Raw genomic sequence first — 17,976 nt, 5'->3', positions numbered from 1 at the left:
TCATCTGCCTTTGGTTCAGGTCATGATCCAGAGGTCCTGGGATTGAGCCCCACGTTGCACCCTCTGCTCAGCAGGGAGCCTGCTTCTCCCTCTCCCTCTCCCTCTCCCTCTGCCATTCCTCCTTGCTTCTCTCTCTCTCTCTCAAATAAATAAATAAATAAATAATTTTTAAAAATACTGTCTTGTATATTTAAAAGCCGTTAAGAAAGTAGATCTTAGGGGCGCCTGGGTGGCTCAGTGGGTTAAGCCGCTGCCTTCGGCTCAGGTCATGATCTCAGGGTCCTGGGATCGAGCCCCGCATCGGGCTCTCTGCTCAGCAGGGAGCCTGCTTCCTCCTCTCTCTCTGCCTGCTTGTGATCTCTCTCTGTCAAATAAATAAATAAAATCTTAAAAAAAAAAAAAAAAAGAAAGTAGATCTTAAAAGTCCTCATGACAAGAGCGCCTGGGTGGCTCAGTTGGTTATGCATCTGCCTTGGGCTCAGGTTATGATCCCAGGGTCCTGGGACCAAGCCCCATGCCCTGTAGCCATTAGACTCCCTGTTCAGTGGGGATCCTGTTTCTCCCTCTCCCCACCTCCCCAGAATAAATAAAATCTTTTAAAAACAAAAAGAAGTTCCCATGACAAACAAAAAATTTGTAACTATGTGAAGTCATGGATGTTAACTAAACTTATTGAGGCAATTTTTTAAAAATATATATACTTCTATATCAAATCATTATATTGTACACCTTGAACTAATATGTTATATGTTAATTACATTTCAATAAAACCGGGAAAAAGGGGGCACCAGGGTGGCTCAGTGGGTTAAGCCTCTGCCTTCAGCTCAGGTCATGATCTCAGGATCCTGGGATCAAGCCCTACGTCGGGCTCTCTGCTCAGCAGGGAGCCTGCTTCTCCCTCTCTCTCTGCCTACTGTTCTGCCTACTTGTGATCTCTCTCTCTCTGTCAAATAAAAAGATAAAATCTTTAATAAAATAAAATAAAATTGGGAAAAAAGGAAAAATGAATATGTTACAATGATAAAGTGAAGTAAGTAAAACATAATATATATTATGGTCTCACTATATAATAATTTACACAGGAAAAAATATAAGTAAACCCTCTAAAATGCTAAGAGTAGCTATTTTTTTTTTTTTAATGATTTTATTTATTTATTTGACAGAGAGAGAGAGCACAAGCGGGGGAGTCGCAGGCAGAGGGAGAGGGAGAAGTAGGCTCCCCGCTGAGCAGAGAGCCTGACATGGGGATGTGGGTCTTGATCCCAGGACCCCTGGATCACAACCCAAACCAATGGCAGATGCCCAAACTGACTGAACCACCCAGGCATGCTTCCCTAACAGCAGCTATCTCTTTCTTTTCTTTTCTTTTTTTTTTTAAGATTTTTTTATTTGTATATCTGACAGAGAGAGACAGCAAGAGAGGGAACAAAGGGGTAGTGGGAGAGGGAGAAGCAGGCTTCCCGCTGAGCAGGGAGCCAGATGCTGAGCTTGATCCCAGAACCCTGGGATCATGACCTGAGCCAAAGGCAAACACTTAATGACTAAGCCACCCAGGCGCCAGTAGCTGTTTCTAAGTGGTGGGATTATACGTTGTCTTTTTCTAGTTGTTTATTGTATTTTCCAATTTTCTATTTGTATTTATAAAAGCAGAGAAAAAACTATTATTTTCTTTTTAAAAAGATTTTAATTTTAAGTAATCTCTATACCCAATGTGGGGCTCAAACTTACAACCCCAAGATCAAGAGTCACATGTTCTATCAATTGACCCAGCCAGGTACCCCCCAAAAAATTATCTTTTAAAATTAAATTAAGAAGAAACATAAAACCATAGAACAGTGAGTTCAGACCATTAACAGGTACAATGACTCAATTTTGTAATAATTCTACTTAACTCTTATAAATCCCACACTTTCTGTAGAAAAGGAATTTGTGGTTTCTCAATATGGTTACTCAGCTTAGTAGATAGATACATGATAGAAAAACAAAACCACAGTTGGGTTGATGTATTAAGAAAATTAATAAATAGGTATAAAAACTTTGAATTTCAAATAGGATCAAAGTATTAATGTTGCTGAGTGCTATATTACAAAGCCAAGTCTTGTCAAAAGACTTTCTTCCAGGGATGCCTGGGAGACTTAGTTGTTAAGCGTGTGCCTTCAACTTGGTCGACCTGGGTCACGATCCCAGCATCCTGGGGTCAAGTCCTGCATCTGGCTCCTTGCTCAGCAGGGAGCCTGCTTCTCCCTCTACCTGCCGCTCCCCTGATTGTGCTGTCTCTCTTTGACACATAAATAAAATCTTAAAAAAAAGACTTTCTGGGGTGCCTGGGTGGTTCAGTGGGTTGAGCCTCTGCCTTCAGCTCAGGTCATGATCCTAGTATCCTGGGATCAAGCCCCACATTGGGCTCTCTGCTCAGTGGGGAGCCTGCTTCCCCCTTTCTCTCTGACTGCCTCTCTGCTTACTTGTGATCTCTGCCTGTCAAATAAATAAATAAAATCTTTAAAAAATAAAAATTAAAATTAAATTAAAAAAAAAAAAGAGGGACGACTGGGTGGCTCAGTGGGTTAAGTCTCTGTCTTCGGCTTGGGTCATGATCCCAGGGTCCTGGGATTGAGCCCCACATTGGGCTCTCTGCTCAGCTGAGAGCCTGCTTCTCCCTCTCTCTCTGCCTGCCTCTCTATTTGTGATCTCTCTCTCTCTCTGTCAAATAAATAAATAAATCTTTAAAAAAAAAAAGACTTTCTTCCAAAGATGAAAAAATGGTATTCTATTCTTTGTTATGATTAGGATTCTTAGTTTTTCTAACCTCAGTTTTTTTAAGCTATTCAGTAAAAACACTACTACCAAATCAGTAACATGAATATATTGCTGAAAGTTCTATGTGAAGAGTATTATAAATAATCACTAAATTGGGGAAAATGAATTCTAATCCACATTTTTTTTTAAGAGAGAGACAGAGAGGTTGGGCAGGGGGTGAGGGGAAGAGGGATAGAGAATCTTAAGCAGGCTCCATGTCCAGAACAGAGCCCAACTCGAGGCTCCATCTCATAACCCTGAGATCATGACCTGAACCAAAATCAAGAGTCAGATGCTTGACCAACTGAGCCACCCAGCTACCTCCCTAATTCATAATTCTAAATCAAGTTTATGTCACTATAAAATCTTCCACTGCCAAGATTCATTTCCATCCTTACCTTTTGATCCCTCTGACAAGCAGAGAGGCCCAGGGTTGATGCACAGAGAGGCACCAGCCACCATCAAAGCCTTCCTGAAAATCTTGGTCCTGGATTCGCAGCTGGTGCCGATAAGAGTTGAATTCTAGTTCCGATCCTGCTGAATGGAAAGCCTTCTTCTGTGAGGCTGCACCTGTTTGGTCTATCCACTACACAAAAAAGAAACCAAACATACAGTTTTGTCTGACAAGGAAAGAACATGGGGTAGATATACAAAATGAGATGAATGCTTATAATGAAGAAATCATACTGGGCACAGTTTTCTTAAAGTTTATGCCATATTTATCTGAAACAAGGCCAAAAAAAGTAGTAAGTTTTAAGATGATAAAGTCTGGAGTTAGTTTAGTTTTCTTAGCTTTTGACTTATTTGATCATTTATCGGGGGGAAAAAACTAGAGTAGTAGTTTAGAGATTCCAAACAATCACTTAACTTTTAACAGTTTTAGTTTTCTCAACTATAAAATGTGGGTGTTGGACTAAGTTAATCTCTAATAATCTTTCTGTAATAAAGCTTTATGATTCTAATCAACTGCATCATATCTTAATAAAATAAACATTTATTGAATACTTGACTATGTGAAGCACATAAAAGATAAAGTTCTTTCTTTCAAGGAACTTATAATCCTAGTAGAAGACAAACACATAAATAGCTATCCAAAATCTAAAGCAAAATAGAGTAAATATTACACAGGGATAGAAGACCTTAACTGCGAATACCTAGGAAAGACTCATCCTTTATGGGAGAAATAAGTGGTTTCATAAACATGTTGGTGTTTGAACAATTTTGAGGCCCACATTCTCTGTTTTAGCTCTACTACAGTTCTAGTTTATATTACCGGTTTCTCTATTCCCACAGCCACTTTCCTAAATTAATCTCTTATATTTCTATAATACTATTATAGACCCTAGTAACTGGTCTCCTCATCTGCTGCCCTACCAGTGTTATAACATTAACCTGGCTCCTCATTATCTCCCCACTGCACTACTGCAATAACCTTCTTAGGAATTTCCTTGCTTCTAGTCTTACTCCTCTCTCCAATCTGTTTTCTACACAGGCATGGAAGTCATGCTAATCTTCTGCTAAAATTCTTTAATGACTTCCCTTTGCCGACTATGGAATAAAATCAGACTCCTCAGCATGAGATATAAAGGCTTTCATGGTAAGATGATGTCTATTGTACTGGGTTGAGTAGTATGCCCCCTAACACTTATGTCTATCCAGAACCTGTAAAAGTGACCTTATTTGGGAACAGTCTTTGTGGATGCAATTAAATTAAGATAAGGTCATGCTAGGTTAGGTTCAACCCCAAATCCAATGACTGGTGCCTTTATAAAATGGAAGAACAAGGTCTCCTGGGTGGCTTGGTCAGTTAAGCGGCTGCCTTCGGCTCAGGTCATGATCCCAGGGTCCTGGGTTTGAGCCCCGCGTCGGGCTCTCTGCTGAGCAGAGAGCCTGCTTCTCCCTCTCCTTCTGCCTGCTGCTCTGCCTACTTGTGCTCTCTCTCTCTGTCAAATAAATTTTTAAAAAATTATTATAAAATGGAAGAACACTTAGAGACAAAAACATACAGGGAATAAGGCCTTGTGAAGATGAAGGCAGACATCAGAATGATGCAGCTACAAACCAAGGGACACTCAGGGCCACCAGAAGCTTAAAGAGGCAAGGAAGCGTTTGGAAGAAGTGTGTGGCCCTGCCAATATCTTGGTTTTGGTTATGGAACTGTGAGAAAATAAATTTCTGTTGTTTTAACCCAACTAATTGTGATACTTTGTTATAGTTGCCCTAGGAAACTAATACACCTACTAGTCCATCTTTTTTTTTTTTATCTTAACTTTTATACTTAATTACTTCTGGTTCTAACAAATCTACAATGCTCCTAAGCTGCTGAGCCTTTGGTACATGTTGTACCTTCTACCTGGAATTTCCTCCTTAGATTAATCTCATTGGAAATTGTTATTCATCCTTTAAGTCTCCTCTCAAACACTATTTCTTTGGTGACTCCTCTAGTGCATTTATGAACTCTTTCTTGAAGTTCTACTCTATGCACATGTGTCTGTCATTGCAATTATCTTTTTTAATTGAAGTACAATTAACATATGCAACTATTTTAAGGAATTCAAATTATAGCTTCCCTATAAAAGCCTCTTTTATTCTCAACTGGAAGTACTGTTTCCCTCCCCAGGGTTTCCACCATACTTTATTTAAATTTCTGTTAATATTAGAGCTGCTTATGTAATCTTTTCCCCTATTATGAGGGGAATCTATGAGTTTCTTGAGGATAGAAGCCGTGTAACAGTTTATCACTTACTACTATGCTTGCACATAGTAGATGCTCAATGTACGATGGAAAAAGTGAATGACAACAATAAACATTTTAATTTAAAATACCATTCCATGGGATTACCCATATTCAATAAAAGGCAGAGAAAGAACATTAACAAAAGGACCATGGGGTTATTGTCTAAATATCTTACTTTTAAAAACCCTCTCTTGGAAAATACTAGGAAGGTAATACAGGTCAACTTGTTAGAAGTGCTGAAAAAATTGGAAAAAACTCGGGCCAGAAAATAAGGTTGGTGGGTGTGTTCAAAAAGCAAATTAGTATCTAAAGCCTATGAAACAGGCACACTTGAAAGGAGAAATATCAGGGCCCAAACTTCTCTCATTACCATCTAGAGAAAAGGATCACTAACCTGGGGAGGGGACTGGTAGAGGTTGGGATTCACCAGAACTCCCAAAGGCTCATCAGAAGATCTATTCAATTTGGTCAATGGTTGATTCAAGGTTCCATTGGCAATTGCCTGTATTGTCTCATCTAGTCTGTGATAACAAACCAAAGGATGCAATAATTGGTAATATTCTTTGCTCAGAATATCCTTACTTTCCACAACATAAAATCCTTCAACAATGATACAATTTGAAATTCAAAGAGCGGTCCATGGATGATCTTCCCTATCCCCACCACCAACTTCCTTCTCTTCACTCCAAGAACCCTAAGGAATATGAGTTAGTAAAAGTTCTAGAACATTAAGAAAATAGGTAGGGCATACTACAATCATTCATCTGCATAACAAGATCACTAAAAATGCCAAGATGAGAAAACATGCCTAGAAATAGTCTGACCCACAGATGAGTATTCAATAGCAACCTATTTACACATTCAATTACTCCTCTGCCCACTCAGAAGTTCCTGTCTACTTCTCCATGTTGATCTGGATTCTATCCTTGCTTCAAGGCCCAGAAGTTCTAAGGAGGCACTCTACTGGCCCAGCACAAAAGTTCTTACTCCTTTTTCTGAAGTCCTATTAACACCTACTAATTAAACAGTCACAGAACCTGCCTCCTTAGCGCAGTAGGCAGCAGGTCAGTCTCATAAACAGTCACGGCATACATCCCATGTTATCCTTAGCCTATGGTGTTTGTTATTTATTTTAGCTCTAAACTCACAAAAGAATGTGATCATTATTCATTTAAAGACTGTAGAACTGGGATGCCTGGGTGGCTCAGTGGGTTAAGCCTCTGCCTTTGGCTCAGGTCATGGTCTCAGGGTCCTGGGATCCAGCCCCGCATGGGGCTCTCCGCTCAGCAGGGATAGAGCCCTGCATGGGGCTCTCTGCTCAGCAGGGAGCCTGCTTCCTCCTCTCTCTCTCTGCCTACTTGTGATCTCTGTCTGCCAAATTAATAAATTAAAGTCTTAAAAAAAAAAAAAAGATGGTAGAACTAATCTTACTGGTTAGTAATAGATCATGGGTCCTGCAGGAACCGTAACTTATTCTTCTTGATATCTCTATGGTACTTGCTGCTGTACTCCATGTCCTTGCCAGATGCTTTAGAAATGTTTGTGGATAATGATAATTGTGAGGCACAACACAATGAAAAGCTTTTACCAGTAGGAAAGGTCAATTAAATACAATTTAATTTAATACGATTAAAGAGATATTTGTTAGGAACCTCGGATATCCAAGGCAACTTAAAAGTGTGGAGGGGCGCCTGGACAGCTCTGTCGGTTAAGCATTGGATTCTTGATCTCAGCTCAGGTGTTAACCTCAGGGTCCTCAGAGTCATGTGTTCCAGCCCCACATTGAGACCAGCATGGAGCCTACTTAAGAAGAAAAGAAAGTGTGGAGGACATGGTTCTTGCCTTCAAGAAGCTCTGAATCTAAACGGCAGGTTTAAAACAGCTATGAAGATGATGAACAAAAACATGGAAGGATGTAGCTATTATACTATGATACAGTTATTGCAATTATTGCTATTATCATCCCACCTGTTGTACCTAATAGGCAGGTATTTCAAAAGCGAACATTGGGGGAGAAATTTCCAAACCAAGGAAAAAGCAGAGACATAGGCATGAAGCAAAAAGAAAAGAAAAATAAGAATTTTTTAGGGAAGAGATGAGTCTAAATAAAATAAGAGGTGGGGAGACAGTGTGATCTGAAGGAAGGAAATAGATTTGAGATATAACAAATGGGAAGTATATCTACAACTCTAGAATCTATAAAAGAAGTAATACAAATAAAAAAAGAAGTAATATAAATAGCTAATCAACACATTTTTAGAATGTTCAGAATTACCAGCATACAACCAAAGCAAAGAAATGTGAATTAAAATTCTGATGAAATAAATACTATTTTTCATGTGTCAGAAGAGCAAATATTTTTTTTAAATGTTGAGAAAGGGATGAGGAAATTAGCATCTTGCTATCAGGTTATAGCTGACAGGTCAAAAAGTATGCATAATATAAGATACGGTTTGAGATACTGTCCAATTTCACTTCTAAAAGGCTGTGCCACTTTTCATTGAACATAAAAATAATTTTATTATTATAAAGGGAATTCATAACTGGAAAATAAAAATTAATGGGAAAAAATTAAAAATTCTTAAACCCATCACCCAAAAATATTTTTTTCTTTTTATCTACGTATCAAGTAAGTAATTGGTGAGAATGAGTATTTATTTTGAAGTTAGTGTAGAATTTCTTTTATGGAGAGAATAACATTTGCTTAGGAAAATTCTAAGATGGATTTTCCAGATCTTAAAAAGAAGGCCAGGGTGCCTGGGTGGCTCAGCGGGTTAAAGCCTCTGCCTTCGGCTCAGGTCATGGTCCCAGGGTCCTGGGATCGAGCCCCACATCGGGCTCTCTGCTCAGCAGGGAGCCTGCTTCCTCCTCTCTCTCTGCCTGCCTCTCTGCTACTTGTGATCTCTGTCTGTTAAATAAATAAATAAAATCTTTAAAAAAAAAAAAAGAAGAAGAAGAAGAAGGCCAAGGATTGGACCTTGTGGCAAGCATTACTGTGTTTACCAATACCTACTTGTGTGTGTGTTTGAGAGAGACAGTGGGGGAGCACAGAGAAAGAAAGAGAAAGAGGGGGCAAGGGAAAGAGAGGGAAGGAAGAGAAGGAAGACAGACACCCATGCGATTTGCAAACCAGAAAGCAGAGAGTGAGATCCTTTCTTTTCAGTGCTATGCTGGAGCCAATACCATATCTCTGAACTCCACATTCAGAAACTTCATGTTGGTAACTTGAAATTGGCCATGATGGATATTTTTTCATTAAACTTTTTTTTTAGAGCAGTTTTAAGTTCATAGGAAAACTGAACAGAAGGTTTACACATTTCTCATATACTCTTTGCCGCCATATATCCATAGTTTCCCCCATGATCAACCATTCCTCACTTAAGTGGTACATTTGTTAAAATTAAGCAGCCTACACTGACACATCATTATCACCCAAAATCCATAATTTACATTAGGGTTCAGTCTTGGCATTGAGGCTGTACTATTTTAATAGTCCCATCCACAGCAAAAGAGCATCTCGATTTTCCTACATTCACAGATTATGCAATATTTTATATATATATATATGTATTTTTTATTTCAGCCAATTTAATGATGTATTATGTTTTAAAATTTGCATTTCCCTTTTAACTAGTTGAGCATTTTATATTTTTCTTCTTTTTTTAAAAAAAATTTTTATTTATCTGACAGAGAGAAAGCGAGAGAAGGAACACAAACAGGGGGAGTGGGAGATGGGAAAGCAGGCCTCCCGAGGAGCAGGGAGCCAGATGCTGGGCTCCATTCCAGGACCTCAGGATCATGACCTGAGCTGAAGGCAGACACTTAATAACTGAGCCACGCAGGCTCCCCTAGTTGAGCATTTTTTTTTTTTTAAATGTCTATAGGCTATTTGCTTCACCTGTATATCGTCCTTAACCTTTGCTCATTTTTCTACTGGATTGTTTTCTGTTTCTTCTAATTTGCAGGAAGTCTTTATATAGATATTCCTCTTATGGGGCGCCTGGGTGGCTCAGTGGGTTAAGCCGCTGCCTTCGGTTCAGGTCATGATCCCAGGTCCTGGGTTTGAGCCCCACATCGGGCTTTCTGCTCAGCAGGGAGCCTGCTTCCTCCTCTCTCTCTGCCTGCCTCTCTGCCTACTTGTGATTTCTCTCTGTCAAATAAATAAATAAAATCTTAAAAAAAAAAATATCTTGGGGCACCTGGGTGGTTCAGTTGGTTAAGTGGCTGCCTTCAGCTCAGGTCATGATCTCAGGGTTCTAGGATTGAGACCCAGTCGAGCTCCCTGCTCAGGGCAAGTCTGCTTCTCCCTCTCCCCCTCTGCCTCTCTTTATTTCTTTCTAATCTTTTTATCTCTTCTACATTTAACTATTTAGTCAAACTTATTATCGCAGTATGGTTAGAGGTACAGAGCTAATGTAGATTTTTTCCAAGTCCGTGCCCAATCATCCCATCATATATTTAACCCTTTTCTTACTATTTAGAAATGCTACCTGGTTCAGGGGCACCCAGGTGGCTCAGTCAGTTAAGCGTCCAACTCTTGATTTTGGCTTCGGTCATGATCCTTCAGGGTGGTAGGATGGAGCTCCATGTCAGGCTCTGTGTTCAGCAGGGAATTTGCCTGAGATTCTCTCCCTCTTCCTGTCCCTCTGCCCCTACCCTGACTTGTGCACATACGTGCACTCTCTCTAATAAATAAATCTTTTTTTTAAAAGATTTTATTTATTTTACAGAGAGAGATCACAAGTAGACAGAGAGGCAGGCAGAGAGAGAGAGGGAAGCAGGCTCCCCGCTGAGCAGAGAGCCCGATGCGGGACTCGATCCCAGGACCCTGAGATCATGACCTGAGCCGAAGGCAGCGGCTTAACCCACTGAGCCACCCAGGCACCCTTTTTTTTTTTTTTTAGAAAGGAGAAACGCTGTTTCAATTACTAATTTATACATGTGTGGACACAAGCACACATAATTCAAGATTGTTTCTGGATTCCTTTACACTTCATTGATCTTCTCCATGCCCAAACTGTATCTCATTGTTTTAAAAAGTTTATCAAACTACAGCAATTTTCTAGAAGACAAGTTTTCCTCACTGTTCATTTTCAAAATTGTCTTAGCTACTCTTTTTTTTTTTTTTAAGATTTTATTTATTTATGAGAGAGAGAGATCACAAGTAGGCAGAGAGGCAGGCAGAGAGAGAGCAGGTGGGGAAGCAAGCTCCCCGCTGAGTAGCAAGCCCGATGCGGGGCTCGATCCCAGGACCCTGGGATCACGACCCGAGCCGAAGGCAGAGGCCCTAACCCCCTGGGCCACCTAGGCGCCCCTGTCTTAGCTACTCTTACAATGATTCCAAATGAATACATAAGTATTTTTAAAGATTTATTTATTTATTTATTTGACAGACAGAGATCACAAGTAGGCAGAGAGGCAGGCAGAGAGAGAGGAAGGGAAGCAGGCTCCCTGCTGAGCAGAAAGCCCGATGCGGGGTTCGATCGATCCCAGGACCCTGGAATCATGACCTGAGCCGAAGGCAGAGGCTTTAACTGACTGAACAACCCAGGTACCCTGCAAATGAATATATTATTTTTAAAATCAACAAAAATAGAGGTGTCTGGGTGGCTCAGTCATTTAAGCATCTACCTTTGGTTCAGGTCATGATCCCAGGGTCCTGGGATTGAGCCCCATGTCAGGCTCCCTGCTCAGTAGGGGAGTCTGCTTCTCCCTCTCCTTCCATCCCTGCCCTTGCTCATGCTCGCTCTCTCTCTTCTCTCAAATAAATAAAATCTTTTAAAAAATAAAATAAAATAAAACAAAATAAACAAATAACAGATCCATGACGGGGGGGAAGTCCTCTACAGTCAAACTGCCCCCTCCCAAACCCTTTCTGGTGCTGCCCACTTACCTGCTGTGATACTCTGCTAGTGGATTTTCATCCTCCACGATCTTCCTGCCTGCAAAGTCAATGGTGATTTTCTTAGAGAGCCGAGACATATGTCGAAATTCTCTCAGCTCTTCCTCTCGCTTTTGCAGAGTCTCCCGCTCAATTTTAGACAACCACTGGTTAGAATCACTGGCAAAGTAATCTGACTCATCATCAATGACTTGGGTCCTTCGAATGCTAAGGAGGTAAAAAACAGAACACATGTCAACTGGGTCACCTGTTGATCAAACAGGGACTTGATATCCTGAGATTATTACCTCAAATATAGATGCCCAAAAAAGTTCCAAAATCAGGTCAAGCTCTGCTTGGTTCCCAGCTTCTTCATATATCTTATCCCCATTGCAGTCTCAGCTCAGCTCCTGAAACTAATCTCACTCTCAGGCAGAAAAAGACACAGCATATAATGCATTATCCTTCTACCATTTTTTTTTTTTAAACTGGTCCAGCCATAACTGAGCTTCCACCAGGTTTTGCTACATCTGAATTCATGTCTCAGCAGCTTACTCAATATCCTAGCCCCTCCACTACTGGGACCTAGTCTATTCTTGCCAGGCCCAACTGCTGTCCTTTCCCTTAGAAACTAAGGAGTGCTATCCTGGACTGTTTAAGTCCTATGGCTTACTTTTTTTTTTTTTTTTTTAAGATTTTTTATTTAAAGATTTAAAGATTTATTTGACAGACAGAGATCACAAGTAGGTGGGGGGGGGGGGAGCAGACTCCCCGCTGAGCAGAGAGGCCTATGCGGTGCTCGATCCCAGGACCCTGGGATCATGACCTGAGCCAAAGGCAGGAGCTTTAATCCACTGAGCCACCCAGGTGCCCCATTATGGTTTACTCTTAGGACATCCTACCACTCTACTACTATAAGCCAGTTTCTACCCCCTGCCCCCCAAAACCTATCTCCAGTCCCTCACTAAAACACTAAAACACTGGTCAAATTCTAAGATATGGCCTCAGGCCTATTCCTAAGATCATACTGACAAAGAAACTGAGAACTAGAAGGAATTTTGATGACCCAACACTCTCATTCTATAGATAATGAGCCTGGGGCTCAAAGAAGTTAAGTGACTACTCAGAATGAACAAATCCAGTCACAACTGACTTTGTGCATAATATACAAAGTGACATAATACACACAGTGATGCCTGTGATATACACAGGCATAGGGAAATACTGAATTTAGATTCATATATCAATTTCAATTTTTCAGGACACAGCTGGAATTCTACAAGTTTTAAAGTAGACTGAGACGGGGAGGTTTCAGAGGGCTCAGGAGAAAACTGGTCCTACATGTGAACCTAAATAATGAAACTGGTACCCTGGAACACATGAGAAAAGGGGGCATTAGCAGGGAGAGACCCCTTTCTAGTTTCATTTACCTAGAAATGTACTCCATTGCCAATTCTATTTCTAATGATAGAATTTTATTGAGTAGGGACAGAAGTGATATTTAAAGGATTAAGAGTAAATATGAGTTAAAAACCTTTGCGATGAGGGCACCTGGCTGGCTCAGTGGGTTGTGCCTCTGCCTTCGGCTCAGGTCATGATATCAGGGCCCTGGGATGGAGTCCAGCATCAGGCTCTCTGCTCAGCAGGGAGCCTGCTCCGCCCCCGCCACCCCACTCTGCCTCTCAGCCTACTTGTGATCTCTCTCTGTCAAATAAATAAATAAAATCTTGAAACAAACAAACAAACAAAAAAACCTTTGTGATGGGTTTACTTAAGAAATAGCTTTCCAAGATATATCTCAGATTTACAGCAAATGGTTTGGAAGGAGTAAGCGTGTCTAACTAAAGGATTATAATGCCTGGAATAGACTCTCAGGTTAGGTACAATAAGTAAAAGATTCAGGGTTCTCCAAGGACCCTCATAGATTCTCACACAGCCATTTGAAAAATGAGTGTATAAGTCCTATTTAAACAATTTTACCACTGGCTCTGAATACATACTTTGTTCAAAAGAAGAAAAACGTGTAAGAAATAAAAAATAGAATTAACAAATCAATAAAACTGTCTCCTAAACAAAAGTTGATGGGCTAAATGACAAACGTGTAGGAGTGTAAAAGCCAATTTAGGGACATTTTATTTTTTAATTTTTTTTTTAAAGATTTTTTTATTTATTTATCTGACAGAGAGAAATCACAAGTAGGCAGAGAGGCAGGCAGAGAGAGAGGAGGAAGCAGGCTCCCTGCTGAGCAGAGAGCCCGACGCGGGGCTCGATCCCAGGACCCTGAGATCATGACCTGAGCCGAAGGCAGCAGCTTAACCCACTGAGCCACCCAGGCGCCCCAATTTAGGGACATTTTAATATAGTGATCATTAAGTCAGAAAACAAATTGAGCATCAAAGGGAAGGTAGGGTAAATCATGCCTTTCCATGATATGCCACTACCTACACTCTTCCAGAGGCAATTTCTTACAGCAGTCTACACAGGGTAAGCACTCTAACATATGCCGACTGGCTACAAGTGGAACAACTGGGGAATTCTGTCAACCCAAATCAACTTTCTGGGGGTATACCAGCATCTGCCAAAAATTTTAAAAAATGTTACAGGGTAAGATCCTCTTGGTGGGAGCCTATCTCATTCAAACATGAATTCAAAACAAGATGTAGGCCATGTTATGCAGCAGAACTCTTCTTTTACTGTGAATCTTCCATACTCCACCCTAGAAATGTACCAAGTGGCAGAATAAATGTTTTAATGGCCAGAATTTGTAGACCAATCTATTGCTTAGGATTTGTTATTCAAACCATATCATACCTAGTTCTGTCAAATTCTAACAGTTTGTCTTTGTGCTTAATAGCCTTCTCGAGACCAGACTTAATTCGCGATTCTTGATGAGGAAGAAGGTCCTTGGTAGAGATGTCCACTTTTCCAGAATTCTCCGTCCCTGAAATTCAATAAGGAAACCAAACGGTGTCAGCCTATAATATATTATATTAGTTGTATCACTGGGCAGCAAAGAACAAAGAATCAGAAGATCTGGCTCTGCTCCAGACGGCTGACAGTCTTAACTTCAATGAAAAACAAATACACAGGCCAAGCTTTACTTATCAAGCATCAAGCATGGCTTGAAACCGAATTAGTTCTCAGTATATAATAGGATCTCTTTCTTCCCATATGGAAGTTTGGATCACTAAGGGTACCAAACTGTTACACAATATAAAAATGCATTATAAATGAAAAGCTGACTATAATCTTTAAACATACTTTCACATAGCAAAACTAAAAACTAAATAATGGAAGACAAGAGTAGAAATTGCAGGAAAGGGATAGAAATGAATGCTGAAAACTCATCAGATGCTAAGCCACTTAATATATTACATTATTTAATTCTCCCAATAACTGTGTAAGACAATTTATATTATGTGTACAGAAAAAGAAACTGAAGTTCAGAGACAATAATAAACTTATTGAGTCACTCAGGTAGAAATTAGAAGATGGAAACAAAATTTAAACTTAGTTCTAATGAGCCCAAATTTATTCCTTGGCCCATGTGTCATCTCCTGTGTGAAAGCAAACCAAAAGTCTATATATCCCAGAAAAGAGAGCCATCAATTATGATAAAACCAAGACCTAAGATGTGTTAGGAAAATGAGGCTATATAAAGGTTGACCTTTCTCTTTATTCAAACTCCAGGACTGTTCAAAGTCTTGTCAAAACTCTCTTTTAAGGTTAGAGAGAGATTCTTGAGTTCTGAATCTAAGAAAAACACTTAGAACTACCTTTTCTTATAATGACCTTAAAGCAATCCTAACTGAAAAGGTATGGAGACATATTCAACTTCTTTAATAAAAATTTTTTAAAAAAGATTTTATTTAGGAGAGGATTCAAGATGGCAAGATGGCGAGGGAGTAGCAGACTGAGATGACATCAGGTCGCAGGAGTTCAGTTAGATAGTTATCAAACCATTCCGAACACCTACAAATCCAACAGGAGATTGAAGAGAAGAAGAGCAGCAATTCCAGAAACAGAAAATAGACCACTTTCTGAAAGAAAATTTTTCTTACATTAAATTATTTTGGTATAGGTAAAAAATACTTCTATTTATTCATTTGAGAGAGAGAAAGAGAGACATAGAGAGCACAAGCAGGGGGAGAGGCAGAGGGAGAGGGAGAAGCAGGCTCCCAGCTGAGCCAGAAGCCCAACATGGGGCTCCATCCCAGAACCCAGAGATCATGACTCGAGCCGAAGCAGACACCCATCTATCCGAGCCACCTAGGTACTCCTTTGAGAAAAAAATTTTAAGTATAGAGATAAAAATATTTGAAATACCAGGCGCCTGGGTGGCTCAGTGGGTTAAGCCGCTGCCTTCGGCTCAGGTCATGATCCCAGGTCCTGGGTTCGAGCCCCACATCGGGCTTTCTGCTCAGCAGGGAGCCTGCTTCCTCCTCTCTCTCTGCCTGCCTCTCTGCTTACTTGTGATTTCTCTCTGTCAAATAAATAAATAAAATCTTTAAAAAAAATATATATATATTTGAAATACCAAAATTCAATAGTGACAGGTTTTAGTCACTATACAGTTACAGATTGGTATATTTTGGCAAAGTAACATGGCAAATACATTTTAAGTGTCAAAAATGATCATATTAGGGGCGCCTGGGTGACTCAGTGGTTTAAGCCTCTGCCTTCGCCTCAGGTCATGATCTCAGGGTCCTGGGATTGAGCCCCACATTGGGCTCTCTGCTCCGCAGGGATTCTGCTTACCCCCCTCTCTCTCTGCCTGCCTCTCTGCCTACTTGTGATCTCTCTCTGTCAAATAAATAAACAAAATCTTTTTAAAAAATGATCAAATTAAAGACAAATACCATATGATTTCACTAATATGTGGTATCTAAAAAAGAAAACAAACAAAAGCAGAAATAGACCCACAAATACAGAGAAAAACTGGTGGTTGCCAGAGGGGAGGGAGTGAAAAGATGGGCAAAAATGGATGAAGGGGAGTGGGAGGTACAGGCTTCTAGGTATGGAATGATTTAAGTCACAGGGATAAAAGCTACAGGATAGGGAATATAGTCAATGGTGGTTTTGTTTTTATTTTTATTTTTTTTAAGATTTTATTTATTTATTTGACAGACAGAGATCACAAGTAGACAGAGAGGCAGGCAGAGAGAGATTGGGAAGCAGGCTCCCTGCTGAGCAGAGAGCCCGATGCGGGACTCAATCCCAGGACCCTGAGATCATGACCTGAGCCGAAGGCAGCGGCTTAACCCACTAAGCCACCCAGGCACCCTTGTTTTTATTTTTTTAAAAGATTTTATTTATTTGACAGAGAGAACATGAGTGGGATGAGGGACAGATGAGGAAGCAGACTCCCTGCCGAGCATGGAACCCAATGCAGGACTCAATCCCAGAAGTCTGGGATCATGACCTGAGCCAAAGGCACATGCCCAAACAACTAAGATACCAGGGGCCCCTAGTCAATGGTAAATATTTTAATAGCATCATATGGTGACAGATGGTAGTAACTATACTAGTGGTGAGCACCTCATAACACACACAACTGTCAGTCACTATGTTGTATACCTGAAACATTACATTGCATGTCAATTATACTTCTATTTTTTAAATCATATTCTTAAAAAATTCTGAAAAAAAATTTTTTTAAAGATTTAATTTATTTATTTGACAGACAGAGATCACAAGTAGGCAGGGAGATAGAGAGGAGGAAGTAGGTTCCCCGCTAAGCAGAGAGCCCAATGCGGGGTTTGATCCCAGGACCCTGGGATCATGACCTGAGCCGAAGGCAGAGGCTTTAAATCACTGAGCCACCCAGGTGCCCCTTAAAATTTTTTTTTAATTTTAATTTTTGAAAAAATTTTTAAGAGAGGGAGAGAGGGGTAAGAGGCAGAGGGAGAGGGCGCCTGGGTGGCTCAGTGGGTTAGGCCGCTGCCTTCAGCTCAGGTCATGATCTCAGGGTCCTGGGATCGAGTCCCGCATCGGGCTCTCTGCTCAGCAGGGAGCCTGCTTCCCTCTCTCTCTCTGCCTGCCTCTCTGTCTACCTGTGATCTCTGTCTGTCAAATAAATAAATAAAATCTTTAAAAAAAAAAAAAAAAAAGAGGCAGAGGGAGAGTGAGAATCTTAAGCAGGCTCCATCTCCAATGCAGAGCCTGTTGCAAGGCTCAGTCTCACAAACCTGGGATCATGACATGAGCCAAAATCAAGAATTAGACACCTAACAGATTGAGCCTCCCAGGTATCTCTAAAGAATCATATTCTTTGTGGGGCCTTGCTGGCTCAGTCAGTGAAACATGCAACTCCTGATCTCAGGGTTGTGAGTTCAAGCCTCATGTAGGGTGTAGAGACTACTAAAAAAAAAAAAAAAAAAAGATGGGCACCTCGGTTGCTCGGTGGGTTAAGCCTCTGCCTTCAGCTCAGTTCATGATCTCAGGGTCCTGGGACAGAGCCCTGAATCAGGCTCTCTGCTCAGCAGGGAGCCTGCTTCCCCACCCGCTCTCTCTCTGCCTGCCTCTCTGCCTAGTTGTGATATCTCTCTCTCTCTCTCTCTGT

General features: G+C 40.6%; 1 protein-coding gene across 3 annotated transcripts in view; it reads right to left on the bottom strand.

Annotated features, from left to right (window-relative positions):
* Positions 1-17,976, bottom strand: part of TRIP4 (thyroid hormone receptor interactor 4) — a 68,704-nt gene that overhangs the window by 28,509 nt on the left and 22,219 nt on the right. For all 3 annotated transcript variants that reach the window (XR_007128512.1, XM_047735787.1, XM_047735788.1), the window contains exons 6-9: positions 14,226-14,355; positions 11,427-11,642; positions 5,928-6,054; positions 3,195-3,382 (exon numbers count right to left, since the gene is read on the bottom strand). Coding sequence is in view for 2 of the 3 variants with exons in the window: in XM_047735787.1 (XP_047591743.1) it covers positions 3,195-3,382; positions 5,928-6,054; positions 11,427-11,642; positions 14,226-14,355 (661 nt within the window). In the remaining variant the exon portion in view is untranslated. The remainder of the gene's footprint in view (positions 1-3,194; positions 3,383-5,927; positions 6,055-11,426; positions 11,643-14,225; positions 14,356-17,976) is intronic.

Source organism: Lutra lutra, chromosome 7 (assembly GCF_902655055.1).
Source record: "Lutra lutra chromosome 7, mLutLut1.2, whole genome shotgun sequence".
Taxonomy (NCBI): domain Eukaryota; kingdom Metazoa; phylum Chordata; class Mammalia; order Carnivora; family Mustelidae; genus Lutra; species Lutra lutra.
This window is presented reverse-complemented; position numbering and strand designations above follow the sequence as displayed.